At 34.2% G+C, this 21,379-nt stretch overlaps 1 protein-coding gene across 1 annotated transcript in view; it reads right to left on the bottom strand.

The window, feature by feature from the left end:
* Positions 1-21,379, bottom strand: part of LOC120625843 — a 54,318-nt gene that overhangs the window by 4,117 nt on the left and 28,822 nt on the right. The window contains exons 2-4 of the mRNA XM_039893082.1: positions 19,644-19,878; positions 10,912-11,120; positions 2,519-2,654 (exon numbers count right to left, since the gene is read on the bottom strand). Coding sequence (XP_039749016.1) covers positions 2,519-2,654; positions 10,912-11,120; positions 19,644-19,686 — 388 coding nt within the window. The 5' untranslated portion in view covers positions 19,687-19,878. The remainder of the gene's footprint in view (positions 1-2,518; positions 2,655-10,911; positions 11,121-19,643; positions 19,879-21,379) is intronic.

Below are 21,379 nucleotides of genomic sequence, written 5' to 3'. Positions count from 1 at the left end.
TCTTTCATACGGGCTCATTCTACTTTAGCGGAGAATTCAGTAGAAATTGTTAAAACGCTGGGCAGGCCGAATTCCGTTCCGGCTTTGTTTGCCAACAGGATCCTTTTTTACTATGGATCAAAAACTATCTCTCTTTTAATGGAACGTTCCTAGAATAGAGCGGAGAAACTCGTAGAGTAAAGCCTTGCCAAGCTTTTATGTAAAACTTTATTGGGGCCAAATTTCTTTTAAAAATTGTGAGTCATGTTAAACTAGTGATCTTCTTCGGCATGATCTTATGAAAGATCACAGAACATAGTTTCACCCTTGTAAATATCTAGTTAAAAGTTTAAATTACAGTATTAGTTCAGCTAATCAAGTCAATAAACATTGATACCTGATCTCATCCTATTTTAACTAACTTCCTTTAAGTAGGTATAAAGATAAGTGACTGAAACTATGTGCTTTATGTAAATTTAGACCATACTGAGGACTTCGCTTACAGATTAATGTTAAGTTACCTAAACTTTGTACTAAACCTCATTGAAGTTTACCCTAAAGTACACATTGTTGTGTGCCACGTAAGGATGAATATTACGTATAAAGTTAGTTCTCATACCAAGAACTATACAATATACAATAGTCATCAGCCTCCTAATTCCCTATTGCTGGGATCTCGCATAGTCATACAAAAGGGTTTCAGAGCCTACACCCATTACGCCACTATAATGCGGGTTACTGGGCTTTATCGAATATTTCGTGTGTAATGATGTAAGTAATAAATAAACAGTGCAGCTAATATTTTCGATACTTTTAACCATCGTGCAGCATCGCGCGAAGTGCGAACAGGCTAACTCAGAGCTCCGCAAGAGTTTGGAACTATTGGGTAATCACCGACGAAAATTGACGTGAGTGCTATCGTCAAATACATAGTGTCCATAACTACCCCTATCTCGTCTTATCTAAAAAAAATGAGAAAAGGGGGGACCAAAAAATCCAAAATCGAATTCACATGACCTAGTGATCGGAAATGCTAACTACACTACAGTCTACAAACGAGGCTGTCAAATAATAAATAATTGGTATTCAATTGTCAGTGCTGCCGGGCACATGTTGGCCAATTTGAATTTACCTTCACGAAATTGTGCTAAACACACCATAATACATAAACTGAATAACCAATATAACAATAGTCGCAAATGAACCGGCAGACATCTAACATACACTGTATTTATTGTCGAACAATAGAATTCTACAGGGTTTTGACATTTATATTAGGCACGTATTTGTATATTCAAACGAAATTACATAGTCATTATTTTAATTATTTGAGCGTCAAATTTGTTACCTATAAATCAGGGAGGTTCTTGAGAGTTGATTTATTTCGAAGTTTCTGTATCACCGTTTAAATCATTACGTTCCATTTATTTTACTTTCCGTGTTTCTTTGCACTTTATGTAATATAAAAAAATCATAGAATTTTATAAATAAAATCTCAGACCACCAGAATTTACGACCAAAACGTTTATGAACATACTATCCTACGTTTTCCATTTTTTTCCAAATTTCAATATTAAACTTCTAGGTAGGTATTATACCTGCAATTAAAGTGGAGAATAAAATGTTTATTATTACATAACATGCAAACTACACATATAAAATTATTGAAATTATGTGTGTACCTATTGTATACCATGTATTTCGATGAATATAACCCAAAGATGTTTTATTTCTGTTTTATGGTTTTTTTATTTAGTGCACGTGCACACGTTATTTACTTTTCTTTATCTACCGAAGAATCAACGAGATCTTCTCTCATCAGCATAAAATGTATGGTTGATTAATGGAAATTACATTTCTTGATGTCAAATATAGAACAGTTTTGATTGACTAACTAACTTATATATAGTTAATCCGCTACATTGCAAACTTTAAATTACGTTTACAAACTCATAAACAAGCAATCTCTGGAGCGAGCAATCAACATTTCTCATTGTTTACTAGTTTATAAACTGATTCAGAAAAGTTTATTTAGTTCATTCCTTTAACCAAACGTAGAATTGAATTAAATTGAATCATTTATGTTTTAGTAACGACATTAAGTTGCGGTTTTAGGCTTCATACTGCTACCTACTCATATGAAGTTATTTGAATGCATGTAATTTAGCTTGGCTACCTACGCGTAGCCTACGCATTCAGATAGTGAGTACATGAAGTACAGTTTTCTAACTTATGTTCGTTTTAAGTAATTAAAATATCACTTGCTTCAACGATGAAGGAAAACATCGTGAAGAAACCTGCATGCCTGAGAATATTTCACGTAAGAATTATCCATAATGTTCTCTGAGGCGTGTGGTATCCAGCGGTCCGCACTGGGCCATCGTTGTTGACTACGGCCTAAACCCTTCTTAACCCTTCACTGTGGGAGGAGACCCGTGCCCTGTAGTGTACCGGTAATGGGGTGTATGATGAAATGGTAATTCTATTTAAAATCTTACTCTTATTAAAAAAGATCCCACCTTCGCCACTGGTAACTTACCTACAACGCGCATATAAGCACTTTTATACACGGTGTGAAAGAACGGTGCATCGGCCGAAACCTCGCAGCGATATCGCCCGCTGAGACTTCTGCTTGCACCTCTTAACACAACCTGCTGTGCTCCTGAACGAGACACCTATGAAATATACTGTTTTAAAATATACAATACAAAATACATGATAGATATACAAAGTAAAAGGGATACTTTGCCAAGTAGTTACAGCGAGGCTTCACAACCTAGGCGCCGTAGAAGTAAAGAGGTACATCGCGAGGCGCTTCTTCTGTACTTCATGGGAACCAAGTAAAATATTTTTTTAACACTCTTTGTGCAGCGGCGTCTGTGACACCCACACTTTGAAAAATTGTGTGGAGGTCACCAAGCTCCGCCATCCAATGTTGGTGTAGTTTTATTTTTCACAATTATTTGCAAATTTAAAATTATTTATTATTAATTATGGTTTTATTGGTTCCATAATGAGGATATTTGATTTTTGAGCCTAACTAACATGCAAAATATTTATGATAATGTTTTTGAAGTTATACTTCTTTTGGCGCGTTACGGAAAAATTATGAGAGTTAATTTTTACGATTCGCGCGCAGTCCGTCACAAAAAACCGACACCCTGCAGTTAGCTATAGTCAACATTTTAGTTTTTCAAAAAAGGTTTAACAGTGTACGCTTTCAATTGTCAAAGTTTCGGTTTTCATTCATCCGGTTATTTAATTGATTCAGTTGTACAAAAATCTCAAATTTTAATGTTGAGATGAATTTTTTTTTGTATTATCTCGTTTTTTGTTTTACCTACAACTTTAACCTAAGGTAAAAAAATACTGTATAAAGTTATTTATTATTATAATTAGGCTAAATCTTAGGTTTAAGGAAGTTAACAGGAAGAAAATAAAATTTGAAATATTTTAGACGCGGTTAGTTGTTTGAACAATCGCCTTCAACAACAAACTACAATCTTTGGAATCTGTTAACTTGGCGTTGCGTTATATATATATATATATATATATATACTTTATATAATATATAATATAGTTTGTACAAGTTAATGTACTTAATAGATGGTTGAGATGATGTTGATGACTATATATATAGAATTTTATAAATAAATATATACATATATACATATATATATATGTATATATGTATATATGTATATATGTATATATGTATATATGTATATATATAGTCATCAACATCATCTCAACCATCTATTAAGTACATTAACTTGTACAAAGCAAAGTTGCTCGTTAGATTTTTATAGGGCAAATACTAAAGTACGTAATAGCTAGAAGATTTTATACAACCATAACTATTATCCAACGTTAGAATCGTCCACTTTAGCGTACACAGCTGGAGTCGAACTATTGTGCTAAAAGCTTTCATCCATCTTGCTCTAAAGTGGACCACTTGGAACATGGATAATCACAAAATCTGATTCAGATCCATCTTCGCTAAAGCGTTTGACCTAAATTTTAAAATAAAACTGCAATAGTTTTTTCAGTTTCTGGGTCTGCAAAGTCCCGCAAAAATGGGTCAACCTGACTGACGACAGTATAGAATTTTTGGAAAATATAGATGGACAGATTAACAAACAAGCAAACAAACATTGCTTAAATAATTACTCTGCCACATTCGGCAAACGTTCAAATGGTAAAAATAGTATCTATTGATGCTGCAAAATTGAGCCTCGTCAAAACCATGGAAGGCAACACGTTTCTATTTTATTTTATTTGTAATTGGCTCGCGCTGTGCCGCAATATATTTGATGAAAGTGTAGATATGCGGCGTAAAGAGGAAAACGCTTTTTTTATTCCACTATAAACTTTGCTGGGTAATAACGGCAAATCAGAATACAGTTGTCAACGCCCCTCCTCTTACCGCGCAAGGTGTACGTACGTGTCGGAGAGCGGGCAGCAGCGGCCTCTATGCTACTACTACCCTCTCTTGCGATCACCGACCCCTCCGCCCAGCGTGGTGATTATGGGTAATCCCTCAGAGAGGCCTCTAGTCAAGCAGTGGACAGTGGCGTGCATAGAGAGTATGCACAGGGTATGCAGATTATATGAAATTAATAAATTCGCCAGTACGAGGTATAAATACTCAAGGGTAGGCTTTCTATAACACTTACTTTTTAAAAATGTTGTAACTCTTACTGGAGATTTTCTTCATTTCATACCATCTGCATACCCTGTGCATACCCTCTATGCACGCCCTGAGTGGACTGTTGAGTGTGCCTATTGATAATGATGTTGATAAGTTAGACAGACAATGGGTTTGTAATCTGAACTGGGGGTATGTAATTATGCACATAAATAGAAGTGGGCTAACCTGCTAGAAGTTGGGTATGTGGCTGTTATATTAAACAAATATAGCTCTGGTAAATCGCTATGGCCTAAGCCCCCACCAGCTCAGACCACATAAAATTCAGAAATTATAAATTCGCCAATTGCCCTTTTCTGAGATTGAATCCGGGTAGACCAAGGAACTCATCACAGCTCCAAGTAGGTACGCATAACACTTGCTCGGTTATATTTCTCGGTATTACCGATTTACTCTTGCTCCAGAGCTTCCAATATTATAAGTAACAAATAAGGTATTACGGAAGCGCGTTTTAAGCCTAACCCAGGTATAAGAAGATGCAAAGTGGTTAAGCAAGTTAGTGGGGTACTAACAACATAGGAAAACCCACCACGTAATTTCTCGCATGAAGGTGGGAAAATGGTGAAGGAAACCGAAGAGTTTCTAAGAACACGGAGAGTATCCGTTACCTATGTGCTACCCATCACCATATACTATAGTAAATCATTCAAGCTCTATAATAAATTAATAGCTATATTAGCAGTATTTTGTCATTATACTATGAAAATTAAGCTTGATTTGCTATACTCCGCCAAAAGCAAGAGAATCTGTGCGGTGTAATTTATTATTGTTAAGCTTAACAATTATTCATTGTAAAGTCAACATCTCCTGAGGATGCTCCGGTTTCGGAGCGAAACGTGCGCAGAGGGTACATTGCCAAAGATCTGTTTTGTGTGGAGTATAAAAGTTGAAGTAAGTATAAATTATACCACACAGATTCTCCTGTAATACGCGGAATATAGCAAAAAAAACTTAATTTTCATAATACGAGTTTATCATGCATTTCCGCAAAGTAACGCCTGCTTCTATCTAATAGTACTTAGTCAACTTTTAATATAGAATGTAGACAATAATAATTTCAAGCAGTGCTGGTGACAGCAAAACGCTTTGATACCTAGGCTGTGGGGCGGGAGCTTTTGATAAATGACGATAATAATGGGAGCAGTTATGTCCCTGATCGTCCCTTATAGGAAATATTTCTATCTTTAAGTGGCTGAAGAGACAGCCTGTCTGACAGTTATTTGTCAGAAGTTGTAACTATACAATTCAAGCACAAACACTTCGCTTATTCGCATCACCGTATGATCACATTCTTAGGGCATTAATAAATTTTGACGGCCGATTGGCTATTTTATAAGTATTTAGGTATAATAATCAGTCTTCTTAGCACCCATAATACAAGCTCGCTTAATTTGGGGCTAGATGGCGATGTGTGTATTGTCGTAGTATATTTATTTATTTATTTATTAATAAACGTGGAATAACGTCGCAATGTAGTTGTAATAGTTTCTTTTAATTAGTTTAGTTAATTTGTATGAGTCATTTATTTTAAAGACTTTATATTTTTTTTTGTTTATTTGTTTGGACGTACTAATCTTTGGAATAACCAGTCAGATTGCTTGTTTTTCATTTGTTAAAGCGATAACTAAGCGATACTTACAGATGTAAGTAGAGTGGAAAATATTTACTCATCACACACTTGGCCAGCGAACTACGGAATAAACACTTCTCATTCTGACAGAACACCCGTGCTCTTTAGTGGGCCGGTAATAGGTTAGTAATAATGATGATTTAATAGTATGTACATACTAAGATAAACGTAAAATTACTACTATTTAGAGTTTTTATTCCAGAATACAATAATTTCCCAAAGAATTGAGAACATACAGAGCCCTCATTCAGCCATAATTGCGCGCAGAGTATTGTGTCAAAAAACACGTGTCGGCGTATTGCTGCTAGCACTAAAACTTTTTCCCATTTTATGGATAACGTTTGAAAAATTACAGGTAAAATGATTACTGTCAACTGCTAATTGGAATAAGAATCCTTCACACAAATCTGTCAATAGTTACGGAATAAGCGCGTATATTATTCAAAACTGTCATCATATAATTGCCGCAAGTTTATTGCGCTATAATATTAAGGGTTTTGTGGCAAAACATGAAATGCCACTAAAACAAAATCTTGTGCAGTTGGATTTTTATGATTTGTCAGTAAACAGAATAAGCGCGTTGTGCAATTCACATGAGAATAATTTTTTCCGCTAATATTGCTTCATGTACAAATTTAAACACGCAAAAAAATATAATTGTTTGCATAACTAACCATTGATTTTATATTTAAGAGTTTACTTCTTTTACTCCTGTACTTTTCCTAACTTAAATATGTTATAAGACACCGCTTCTGCCAATACCTTCTTATCAGCTAAACTTATGGTTGTCAAGGGAGAAACCGCTCCAGGCGCAATACCGCAACGATACAAAACAGTGTTTGTGTAACCAGTTATCTTTGACAGAACATGTCATAAAAAAACACAAAATAAAATTTATTATTATCTTTAGCACTCTAAATCATTATATATATATTTCTTGTGTGCGTGTGTATGTCACTGAACTCCTCCTAAACGGCCGGACCGATTTGAATGCTTTTCGTGGTAGTTTTAAATTCGCGGCTACTAAATGTTGGAACGACCTACCTCCGCCATTAAGAGATTTTAGCATGTCTAAACTCTCTTTTAAAAAGAAATTAAGAGAATATTTTTTCCAACAACAAAACATTTGAATAAGGGTGCCTAAGTGTGTTTATTATTTTTATTTTTATTTTTTATTATTATTATTATTTTTTCGTATTATTGGTTCGATCGTAACAAAATATTATATATGTATACAAATCTTTTATATTATTTTTTATTTATTATTACACTTCTTATTTTTTAATTTTATATTACTTTTAAATTGTATTATTGTACCCATAGTTTTTAAGCGTCGCTCTGACAGTGCCTACCGTCCAAATGTCACGTCTGGCTTCACGGCAGATCAGCGCTGTGTCTTAACAGGCACTGCAAACATGCTGAGTGAAGACCATTTTGGGATCACACCGTTCCTATAATTGTTGTGTAGACTATTAAGTTGTATTTTAATTCTAGTGTGTGTATATCCAAATAAAGTTTTTCTTTCTTTCTTTCATATAGATGGATAATGTTGATGATGATGATTTCAGTAGGCTAACCTCTGAGATGAATATGCGGCATCAAGACAAGATAACAAGCATTGTCGTTGCAAAGAATCCGTGCCGTAAGTGCTTAATGCTTTATCTGTATATTAATACTTGAAGCCAAAACTTTGTACCCCTTTAAACGGAAATTGCGCGGACGCGACGGAGGAGTATAAACTTTCCCCACATGTTGTTAATGTTTCTCTACATAAACTACATGTGCGGGAAATTTTATACTGAGGGCAGAATACTGTTTTTTTTTATTTTGCATAATAAATACATTGAATCAATAAAAATAACACACACTACCACGTATTCTACACACATACGGATATATACTTACTCTTTTTAAATAATTCTAAGGATTATAATTTGTTTCAAAAATATAGGCACATTGTTAACAGTGTCAGGGTCAATAGAGAAGGAGTGTAGACTGCTACTGTATTTTTAAATTAATTTAATTAAGTTATGCATAAAGTTATGTAAGTTACATTAAATAAATTAAAAAAAAAACCAATACACACACTACCATGCATTGATTTAATATGTAACCACCGTAACCATATATTTGCCACATACACTCATATATATACTCTTTGGATCACGCTTTGGATTATAATTTGCTTGAGAAAAAACAGGCAAATTGTCAGTGTAGCCTTGGCAAAATTTGTGATTGTAAAGGTGTGGTCTTTGACAATACAACTTTAATAATGTTCAAACTTATTATTCAAATTGATTATGGACGAATTTTGACCACTGGGCGTCCACTACTTTGAATAAATAAGTAAATGTAAATAACTGAATATTGTAAATTTTGTTTATAGAAATAATACAAACACTGTTTCTAGTAGTATGTGGTACTTAGATTTTACAATACAGGCCTTTAATGATACAAAGAGTTTGGCAAAATGTAAAATATTTACATAAAGTACTCGTACGTACTCAAATGTAATATCTAGAGTTTGTTTTACATTAACAGTAAGACCCATAGTGTGCATTTTAAAGTAACACCTTAATGTAACACTACGGGTGTTCATGTGTATTTTTTATAGACTACGAAACATTCTCAATAAATTTACGCATAAACGTACAGCTTTCATTGCCTAGTGTGAGATTTCCTACAGAAGTTAACTTATACGAACGCGTGAGAGTTAACTACGATTTGTATAAAATCTAAAAGGCCTAGAAACAGTATCGTCGATCTCACACTAGGCACTGTGTTCACACTGAGGCGAATAGCACTCGGGACACGGGACGGAAGTATAACGCGAAACTAAACTAAACTAACGCAAATTTTATAAACATTCATCAAAATCATCATTGGCCTGTTAAAGTTTGTTTTAAAAGAGAGTTTTTTAGAGCACAGACCCACTACTGTTTTTATGCTGGTTGGTGGAATGTAATAAGCATTCATTAACAAATACAATCGCACCCATTCCATTGCAATTGTAATAAATCTCTACTGCGCAGGTCGATCCTCAGAGGTATTTTCACGTAACGTGACTTGAACATGTGTTTACTTGAAATCTTTCAAAACTTGTAATACGGTGTCTGGAAAGATAAAGTTAACATTATTGTTTATTGCATTCAAGACTTACTAAGCTGTAGAATTATTATCTATACTCTGTACCTCCTTTTTTAATTTACGGCACTATAAGTAATCCCTTGACTGCAATCTGACCTGCTATCTTAGGGGTATTTATTACGAGCGATTTTTACATAAGCTTCGTAATAAAAAATCTAATCGGTTTCTACACGATATCGCACCGGAACGCTAAATAGTTTAGCGGCAAATCGTTGCTGGTAGAGCCGGCTTCGTTGGTGAATAGCCACCAATGAAGCCTCCCACCAGACGAGACCAGAGAAAAAAACTGAAATTATAATTTTTCAAATTTCCTGCAACAGGTGCGTCGAAACTACTACCTGTCTACTAATATTTTAAATGTGAAAGTTTTGATGGATGTATGTTTAATACTCAATCACGCCGGAATGGCTGAAATTATCGGAATATAAAAGTTTGCCATCGAGATAAATTATAATCTAGAATAATACTTTTTAACCCGGTAAAACTATCTCGGGATTTGTAAAAATCCTAACCCTAACATGTAGTAAAATCAACATTCATAGGAATGTTTTCACTATATTTTGGTATATTTAAGGACTCACTCGTGGCATTTTGCCAACTGTTAAGGTTTAACGTGTCCTTATTTATTTTTTTCGGTTTTGTAGCGTATTCTCTGAAGGGAGTTTAACGACCTAGCAAGACGTCGCAAAATCGTTGACCCTTTTATACGCAACCCTATGGTGTTGTTTGGTTATATAGGGCAAGTAGGAATTTGTATGTTTAAAAAATAATCACATTTAAGCACGGCCCCGATTCCATGGCATTTAAATCTGAAAAGCATTTTGTGACGTGAATTTTAACACCAATTCATAACGTGTTACAAAAGGCACCTACTGTCAATGCGCGGAAGAAATTATTTGAGTTATTTTTTTCCCATCATCAGCGCCCAAAGTAAGTTCTAATGCTGCCTATAAAGTTTAGCTGTACTTGCTCCAAATATGCCTATTCACATAATGCAAAAGCATTCCCGATCTTTGCGTTGTGCGAACCATGTCCATGGTAATTATATATACGCAATAGTGAGTGATTTTGTCTTATAAATGGGAGGTCCCAGATTCAATGAGTTACAAGAGTAACAAGAACCTTGTGGATTGTACACTTCCACTCCTGTGGAAGTTGGTCTACTAGTTGTTGTAAGTGCTTCATGTTGGACTACGTATTACGAGGTTCTGTTTTTTATTTGTTCAGGAAATTATCGTTGTCCACCCCCGCTCCTTTGAGAACTCCGAATGTCCGGTGATTATCACTGACATCTGATTGTAATACTTAAAGTCCACCAACCCATATTAAACCAGCGTTAATCCACCTGAAACCCTAAGTCGTATGGGAGAGATTTACATCTCTATTAAGAAGTGGGATATAGGTACTCGTAGGATGTGGATGATGATGTTTAGAGGGCTATACTCACGTCAACACTTATGCCTGTTTGCGAGAAAACCCTTGTATTGGGAAGTTCTTTTGGCACGAAGCGAAAGAACTCCTGGGCGCCATGGTACCATTTGACAGTGTAGAGTGCCTCCCCCGTGTCTAGCGCCCATCGGCAGCCAAGGGCCGCACTGGCGCCTACCCCCACTGCTTCGGGGACGCTTAGTTGGATGTCGCGTAGACCAAGCACGCCTACAAAAGGGAAAAAAATTAAAATTCTTGATTATCCAGATTAGCTTATTCTAGATAATACTATTAGAAGTATTAGAGCTTTTTATAGCAGAGCTCGTCCGGGGAAGTATAACTGCCATACTTATTTCTGCCGCAAAGTAGTACTGCTGCGTTCTGGTCTGAAGGGCGTGGTTGCCGGTATAAATACAGGCTTGATAAAGCTTAACGCCTACGCCTGAGGTGGTTAGACATAGGGTGGAACTAAGTAGGATGTGTTCCTTGCGTGCCCCGCAAAGAGTTGCTCTGTTTATGGTCGGTTCCTAGTTACCAAAAGGTGCTTGGTCCGTCAATTATAACGATGAAAAGAACTGTAGATACTCTTCAGGATTCCACACCTGTAGGGTATTGCTCCAACCTAACCTAGGTCGATCGTTCGACGCAAAAGTATCTCAGAGATGCTATGACCACAATTTATTCCCATTTGACGGCCGGTTGGCTCAGTGGGCGGGGACCCAGCTTTCTGAGTCCAAGGCGATCTCACAACTGGAAAATGTTTTTGTGATTATCATGAACGTTTCTCAGGATCTAAGTGTGTATCTGTATATCTAAATAAAACTGTAACTGGAAGATTTCTGTATCTACATTTAATATATTTTAAAAATTTTGACAGGGGGATGCTTTATAATAGAAACTGAGCCTATCTGTCTGTCTGTCCGGGCATCACGTGAAAACTACTGAACGGATTGAAATAAAATTCGGAAAATGGGATGATTTTTTTTATCAATCATATCTCCGTTAAATTTGCACCGATTTTATTAATTCTTTTATTATTTGACAGTGTATACTACCAAGCATGTATTGTCTAATTTTAATGAAGATCTGATGAATATGGTCGGAGATCAAGGACATAATTCTTCACAGATAACAGCAAGTCGCAAGGCATATGGGACAACGATCGAATCCATGCGTACCATCCATAAATGCGAAAGCTTGTGAGGATAGATGCATGGATGGTACGCTTTAACGCCACAACGAATGAACCGATTTGGCTGAAATCTGGCAGAGATACCTACAATATAGTCTGGAATAGCCCATAGGCTTCTTTTTATCTCGGAAAAGCAAACAGCTTCTACAGCATAGTATCACTACTTTTTCCGCATTTGTCTTTCAAAATCGGTGCAACGGAGTTTTAGATGGACGGGGTTTTTTGGATAGGCATAGTTGAAATATTATAAAGCTTTTAAATTTTTTTTGGTTGAGCGCGCTAATCTCAGAAAATGCTGTTTCGTTTTTTTATATTTTTTTTATTAATGCTATCATTATTGAGAAATGTTGCAATTGAGAGATCGAGATTCCGATCCGTGCGATGCGTGAACGGTAAACGTTACGCCAAACGACGGAAGTATGTAGTAAGTATATCGGAATTGTCGGAATTGTTGTTTCTTTAAAGTTCTATAAAACAGTCCGCCACAACATACGACTACTCATTCGCGGACGAAGTCGCGCGGGTCCGCTAGTTATAAATATTTATGTTTTCTGGTAGCCCACTGTACGAAATTATTATTTAATATTATAAGCTTCAACATTATTAACACTGAGTGATTATTAAGGTACTATTTTAAAAGACTATACTTCTTTAATCACAGATTTTGCCAAGGCTACACTGTCAATTTCCCTGTATTTTTAAAACAAATTATATTATGATCAAAAAAGATATTTATGCTTGCATATGTCAAATACATGCTTGCAAAATTAACATATTTAATCAATGCATGGTAGTGTGTGTTATGTTTTTTTATTCATTTAATGTATGTTTCATGCATAATTAAAAAAAAATTTAGCATTCTGCACTCCTTCTCTATAAGTGTGAGAAATTCCACAATCCTCCGTCGAAGCATTTTTTGTAAATAGAGGCTCAAAGTTTTTGCTTCACGTATTAATATATAGATTTTTTATAAAAAATATTCATCAGTTATAAGAGTATAAACCTATAACACAAGCTGCGCTTCCTTTGCAATACGTGTTAATCAATATTGCTCAAAACACACATAACTCCGTCAAATTGTATTCACTGTGGTGACTTTTTTGTATTTTATTTTATGTCTTTTCTGTGACGTACAGTTACATTCATTCATAACTCCGAAAAATTAGATGTGCGTGTCCCCGGCATCGAACTCGGAAAAATGTGAAAGCTGAAGTTTTAACCGCTAGGCTATCACCGCTAAGGGTTTATGCTATTATAATAATATTATTGCAAAGTAATTATATTGTGTATAAATGTGCCAATTTTACGACCCGGAAAGCAGCAAGTTAAATTATATCTTGTCAAAGACGGTGCAGCGGTACGAAAAAAAGAACTCAGTTTTAAATGTTACATTCGTATTAAAATTACCTCGGAAATATATTTTTTAACCAAGCAAGATTGTGATACGAATATTATAAACTATATTTTTACTATTTTACTGCAATAATACGCCACGTCACGCCAAAACAAAACAAAGCTTCCGCAGGCACAGGCCTCCGCTCTCAGAGAGAGGGAGAGATCTTAATCCAGCACACCATACAATGTTATCAAATGAAAAAAAATAATAATTTAAATAAATTAAAATAAATGTAGATTAAATTATTAAAAATTGAATAAAAAAAATTAAGAAATTATTAAATATCAAAAAACTAAACTGTAAAAATGCCACCAAAAACAGTTTGAGAATTGTAATTTTACCTACTAATTTTCCGAACAACACGATAAATCTGATCTATTCCTCAGAAATGTTAAGTGTCGCACGAAATGCGAGTGCGTATAAATCGGGGTAACGTTTCCCTGTTATCGGCGTGTCTTAATTAATAATTGAGGTGCCCTAATTCATTCGACGCGGTAGATTAAACCTTTTTATATTCGCTAAATTAATTTAGGGTGTGCCCAATTGCATAAAAACATTTTATTCCCATTAACATTAACATTTTGAAATGTTTGACAAGCAAAAGCTGTTTGTTATTCTTGTAATTTGTTAACATTCTATTTCTTGTATTATAAAGTGGTTCTAATTAATTTTAACGAGAGTTTTAAGTGTAGAAAATGCTTTGCGTTTGTTAGCAAGTGTATTGCGGCAAATATTTTAATTAATACAGGTCACCGGGAAACGTTACCCCGATTTAAAATATGTTTTAATAAGTGTTATTATATTGTGGCATGGCAAATTAAGACAAATGTTTTTTTTTTTTAGTAGGTACCTACTTAGGTACTAGATGGCGGTGAACTTTATAACCCCTAACATATATTTTATTTTAACTATTCTCAAGCTACTCGTATATAAATCAAGTAATCATAAATCAAGTCAATTGAAATTTTTTCGATGTAATCCAAAATGGGAATTCGGTAAAAAATTATATTTTTTTTCGGTTTTCGGCTATTACTTTGAATTAACAAAACATAAGAGAATCAATTAGTCCAGCCATTTTAGACTTTTTATTATCCATAAGCGTACGCATTAATGCAATCTCGCCTGATATTAAGTGATTATGACACATAGGAAGATATAAATAGAAAATTACATTCACAGAAGGTAAGAAGTAGATCTCAATAAACGATTAAAACAACCTTGTACCCATTTACATTTTAAGGCCCTTAAAGAAAACTTTCCAAAAAGTTTAGTATAGTACTTTCTCGGGACCAATGCGGTCCAAACTGTAACCGGTTCGCTAAGCAGAACCCCAACCAAAAATAAGTATTATGTAATCAAATCTTTGCCTTCAATACTAAAGGTGGTCGGAATACATAAATCAAGCGAAGGGTACGTGATCGAATTTAGGATAAACCCAATACACAATTCCTGACAAGAACTCATTACAATGTAACCAAATTCAATTTACAATTTTGGCCACATCATAATATTTCATCTGGGGCACTTTCAATTTAATCGCGTATTTCAAATCATATCGTACCGAACATAATGCTACAAGAATATATTATTATGTATTATAGGGTTGCTACCAGATTGTAATTATTCATACGCGCAGATGTTTCACATTCTGTAATTAGCTCATTATTTATGAGGTCATAGCTAATACCCTTCTTATGTTACCCTAGTAATTATTGTATCCGATTAATTATTGTTGTTGGAACAGAGTAATCTTATTTTATTTGTCTACAAAAGTATGTTTATATTGTACTTAATTCAAATCGCAGTCTTTGGTAAATTTTTGTTTCGGTAATACTTATCATAGAAAAACATTATACATTACATATTTTATTATATGTTAGAAATTAAAATGTCCGCATTTTGGGTACCATTCAGGTTCTCGAACTGCTTTTTAGATACTGCGGCCTTCTTTAGATATTGAAGCTCCTGCTATTGTTTTTTTTTTAAAAATGCCGTAGACTTCTAAAGAAGTATCTTTTTTGTTTAAATATAGGTAATGCTACTAAGAAGTCGCTGCCAATAAAGATACTGCTTTATAGCAACTCACGTTTCGATCTTTTTTTTTAACTATATAGACAAGTGCTAGACTGCAATCACACCTGATGTTTAGTGATGATGCAGTCTAAAGTGAAGCGTGCTTGTCTGGAAGATGCCTATTTACTCTTGATTTGAAGGTACCCAGATTATAGGTATCGGGGAAGACGGAAGATGGGAGGGCATTCCAGGCTTCCAGGCATGTGGAAATATAAAAGTAAGTGTTTCGTCTGTCTAATCCTATTTGTTATTAATACAAAGCAATGATATGAATATCTCTGAGAGTAAATGCATTATGGGTAAATCTCAATATCTACAGTAACGTTTAAGTAAATTGATGGGAGTTATCGTTAAACTAGCGGATGATAATAACTTCGTCTTTGTAGAATTTCTTACACCCCACGAGAAGAAATTTGCCCTTCTCTAGACAGCAAGCTACAGGCAAATCTATAACAACGTTTATCTTAAGAAATTAAATCATATAACGTTAAATCATGTGTAATGTATTTTGTACAATTTTTCATCCAATATTTCACCCGTTACGAGAAAAGATTTTCAAATTGTGAAACATGTTCAAAATGTTTTTTTATTTTAATTAAATGCCCAAATGGGAAGTTTCGTGCATATAACTTGAGAAAATGACAAAATTTAATTCCTAAATTTTCCCCTGTTTAACCCCCTCAGTGTCACAATTTAAAAAAAAAACCTTTCGGTGCTCAAAAAATGTTGCTAAAATTTCAGGCATTCGGGTTGTAGTTAATAGGTTGTCTTCCAGTCAAGACAAAGTCTTGTACAGTCATAGATAGATAATTTTATTAATTTTGAATTAATAATATCTTCTAGGATACGAAAATGAAGTTTAAAACGTGAATATTATACTCTGAATAAAAGTTTTGCGATTTTGGTATAATCGCGAGTCTGAGCAACTTATTTTAAACAAATAAAGACTTTGATATTAGCTTCAGACACGATCGCATAGTCATCTAAAACGTTTCTCAAGCAACTATTGCAATAAGTTTAATATTCCGGTCGCTATAGAGAGAGGAATAGAGGTTGAAATGCCACCAGTTCTGCAACTTTTTTTTTTTCTTGCGTGATTAAGAAGTTCAAAAGCTTCTTTTTATAGTTATTATTGACGGACCAAGCAGAAAGTCTACCTGATATTAAGGTATTTACCTTCACATATAAATAAAGCTACACTTCACCTGGCATCAGGCATGCATGGAACTCGTCCTACAAAGTGCCACAGTACAGTGAGGCGTAGGTGTATGGCTGTTTTTTTTAATTTATATTTGTTTATTTAATTACGCCGGTACCAGCGCTCTTCAGACCGGAAGACAACAATACAAATTATACCTTGATTGCAATTTACTGGTGTTATAAGTGTAACACGTCATCATTTTGAGAGACAGTTTAGTATATGGTAACGAGTTAAACTGTAAAATAGCATTTGTATTAAACCCATATATACCTAATTGTTGTTCTTGTGGCATCGTCTCCCAACGCTTAATCGCTTGGCACGTCTTTCTCATTAGATTGGCAAAAAGCTACGACCGGAGCCTCTTATCAGGCAAAAATTTCCAGAAATTAGAGACTTGTGGAAAAGTTTAGTAACCTTGGCATCTATAGTCTGTGTTTAGCCTAAGTAACTAAGTGAAATAGCGAACAATCAATCAAGCATTAAATAAATTCGTTTTAGATTATTAAAACTATCACAATTAATAATCTGAAAATAAAATAAAATCATTTTATTTCAGGTCGGGAACCCATATTTGAGATTAACATAAAATAAATATAAAAGACACAAAAAAAATTAAAATTATAATAAATTAAATTACAAAAATTCAATCATTTTATATTATAATGTGAGTTGAGTCACAATCTCAGCTTTTTGGTTCTAAAGTTTAATTAGATTACCGGTAGAATCAGAAATGAGTTACATTCATATTATAGTATTAATTCTCAATCAAATAAATAGCCAAGGGTGTAGCAGTAAAATACTTAAACTTACTTAACCTATTACATAACGTAGCTTATATAACGTTCTACCTCATATTGATAATAGAGATATAGTTTATAGCTGAATCATCAATGTATCTTCTGAGTCTTGTATATATCTTAACGTTATTTTAGAATTGAAGTTGGCACATAACAGAAAAATTGGGTACATATACTAGCTCTCTACTTAAGATTTCGAGAGTTCCAATAATCAGCTTTACTTAAGGGAATGGATTCGAAACAAGATTGTATCGAAGTGATTTTAATAATTCATCGCCTTTACATAGACACGGGGCTCGAATTCTCATTTCAATAAGATAGGGTGTTAAACATACATTCCACAAGAGAAGGGTGAAAAAGAAGATAAGGCTTACAAATATAGTTTGTTTTTTTAATAGTAGGTATTTGTTGTCGGATCAACGAATGCCATACATGATTTTCCCTCCTCTGAGCTGGTTTCGATATACTTATATACCTTTTATTTTTGAGCCAAACTGGGAGTCGAAACCAGGACATCTGAATAACTAGTCAAATTTAATTATGCAAAAAGATGCAAAGTTGTTACTTATATTTAAAAGCAATCTAATGTTAAGAAACTGTCAGAAAGATATGGCAATATCTAAAATATTATATGTATTAAAAAAAACAGTACTAATATACTTTAACAAAATGTTATGAATTAATTATTTACTGTTCAGGCCAACTATAGGCTTCTTTTTTTGAATTATTAATTCGGTCAATAGCCATGTTATTATCTAACTACCCTCCCTATCGGGCACTGTCTGTGTGTATATACGCGATGTGAGGCGAGCGCCGCCTCAAGTTGGTATTGTACCACTTCGCTGTCGGACGTATGGCGATTGTAACTGTTTGCGCATAACCACCCCCGGATAGGGGTGACGTCGTGAGTGCTGCTGCTGTGCCCGTCGGATCCCGTAGGGTGTTTTCGTGTTTCCGCTGAATGTGTGCTGTGCTCGTCGCTTAATTATATCTCGAGGGCCTGCTCAGGTTAGTGCACGTTACCCGGTTTCCTTGCGCCCCCTCTGCATAACACGTGGACGCCTAAATTCTAATTAACTATCTTTTACTAGTCTTGCCTTTCGTAGGTAGACAGTGGCGGCAGTTTAATCTCCATTATTTTTTGTTATAGGATCAAAAATAATGGAGATGAAACTGCTGGCTTCTCGAACTTTGTTACGTCAACTTCGTGTGGACTGTGACCATATCTCTCCCACCCTTATTAGGATTATCTAATAAGTAGAAGTAAATTTCTACAATTAAAATTCCGTATTTCTTAGTTTTTTTTTTAATACGATTATACTACATCTGATCGTTTGTTAATTGAAATTAATTAATATCCTCATCCGCACTCAATCAGATTAAATGAATTGGTAGGTAATCAATACCATAATACTCGTACATTAGTTAGACAACGGGCAGTTACCTGTGACTACGTCTACCCAGAATTTCTGTTATTGTAGCTGTAGTATTGTAGCTGGTAGTACTGGGCTTGGTAGTAACCAATCAGTATGATTTTGATATTTTTGACAGTTAAGAGTTTATGTAAGAAATACAAAACTTATTTTTAGGATGTCAAGGTACGTCATATAAAACCATAATTCAAATATTTATTTATTAACTTATTAAAAACTGAAGTAAATTATTATTATTTGAAATTATAATTATTATTTTACTTTTTTAGGTATTATTTACACGAACGAATATTTATGTATAGTACAGGTATTGTAAAGACTGAATAGGGCTAACTTAAATACTAAGCGAGCGTATCTATTGCGGCAACTAAAATCTAGTATCTTTATTACTGCGTGGGCAAATATTATTCGGCCCCATAGTTTAATTTATTTTTCGCTAACATTAATCGTCTACAAAATTGCGGTTGCCATATAATTTCATACACTCTATTTATAATATCCCATTTTTAATTTGGCCATGTAGATATACCGTTGTCTGCTAAGCGACTGAACTTTCCTATTCACCACATTGATAAAAGTATACGAATTTGTGTAGGTACAGATGATAATAATAAAGAATATAACGATTAAAATACTAAGGATATAAAGATTATACTTACTTCCGCCTAACCACAGTAATATAGTGGCAAGTTGGGAAGCCATGCTGGTTTTCTGAATGATTGCCTACACGTCAAGTCGCAAGCACTTCTTGACGGCTCCGTGCTTTTCTTATGATCCCCTTCATTATTGATACCTCTCAGATATTGGATTCTGTCCTTTCATGAAATGAGTTACTTAAAGCTTTTCGTGTCGTCCGTGACAACGCATCTTTATCCAGGACGTGTCTTTGGAATTCTGTAACAAAGAAGTGATCGAAGTAAGAATGTGCTTTATTTACAAAGAGTGTTTCTAAAGTATATTTTTGTTATGTTTTCGTTTTACATAATCTATTTTACATGCCAAAAATAAATTAAACAATAGAATTTGTAGTCATGTGAGTTATATCATAAGTTTAATAATCTAGAAAATAACCACCGTGCCGCAATGTGTCCAAAATAAAAAAGTAAATATCGTATACTAAGATCTGCATAATGTAACTTATTTATCCCATCGCAATCGTGTTACAACGCTAAAAGTTCTTTTACAAAGCAATAATGTTATTAAACATTATTGCTTTGTAATTATTTCGCTAAAGTAATTTTTATAAAGTAAAAATATTAGTAATGTCATTGTTGAATTCTTATTCACATTCACATACAAATAGAAGATTGTGCTACAAGGGCATCCTCGACTTAAATATCTCGTTTTTTCTCGAACGTCCCAAAGTTAGCGGTACAAAATACTAAAGCATTAAGTCTCTTCTCTAATACTCTTATAGTTAGCACCACTTATGTTTTAATTGGGACTATATTTTACATGAAAAGTACATAACAGTAATGGTTGGTTATTTTTAAAGTATAACATACTTAATCACATCAGAGGTGTTCTATCCATTGAAAAAGATTTACCTGAGATATTATTTTAAATTACTAACACAGGCCTTTGAAGATGCTATCAATATGCTAATTAGAATATATTAAAAAAACTACTAAATGAGAACAGAAAAATACTAAACAAAAACAAAATCATTAGTTTCATGACCTACCGCCAATGAATATGTAGTAAGTTCTTAGCACGGAGTAAATTTATGTTGACTTTACCTACGATTTATTTTCTTATTGTTTGTTGCTGTCTTTTGATTCAGGTGTGTGGATATTTGAAGCATCAATGCGAAAACATTTTATTAAACTAAAATAAAAGAAAATTAAAAAACGTAGCAAACAACGCGGTGTTTATGTACTCTTTGCCTGAAAAAAAAACTCCCGCACAAAGTTTTAGCATATGATCAAAAGTACGAGTACCGGAGCCGAAAAGTCAATTATAGCTTAAAATTTTATGCAAAAGTGCATACAATTAAGTTTTAGTACGCTTACACACAACATAAAGTAGGTAAGGCTTTAAGAGCATTAAAAGTAAGTTATTTTGTTAAAGTACTAGCAGTCCCCCGCCTGATCGCAGTGTTGTTGGTTTTTAAAAAAACCTAATGTCAAAATTTCAGGTTCACCTAAGTTTTTTAGTAAGCTTAACTTTAGTAAGGAAACCATATTCAAGAATTGATATATAAGCCAGTCAGGACCAGTGGCGTGCACTTCATACATGCACAAAAGAACTGCAAACCCAATTTTTTTATATAACTCTTATTTGAGGGGATTTCTTCCATTTTATGCCATCTACCTGCTTTATGCATACCCTGGTCGAAAACCCTGTGCACGCCAATGGTCAGGACTTATATACCGAAAAATTCATTCAAATCGGT

This window comes from Pararge aegeria, chromosome 8 (genome assembly GCF_905163445.1).
Source record: "Pararge aegeria chromosome 8, ilParAegt1.1, whole genome shotgun sequence".
Taxonomy (NCBI): domain Eukaryota; kingdom Metazoa; phylum Arthropoda; class Insecta; order Lepidoptera; family Nymphalidae; genus Pararge; species Pararge aegeria.
The sequence above is the reverse complement of the archived record's forward strand: the minus strand, read 5'-3'. Positions and strand labels throughout refer to the sequence as shown.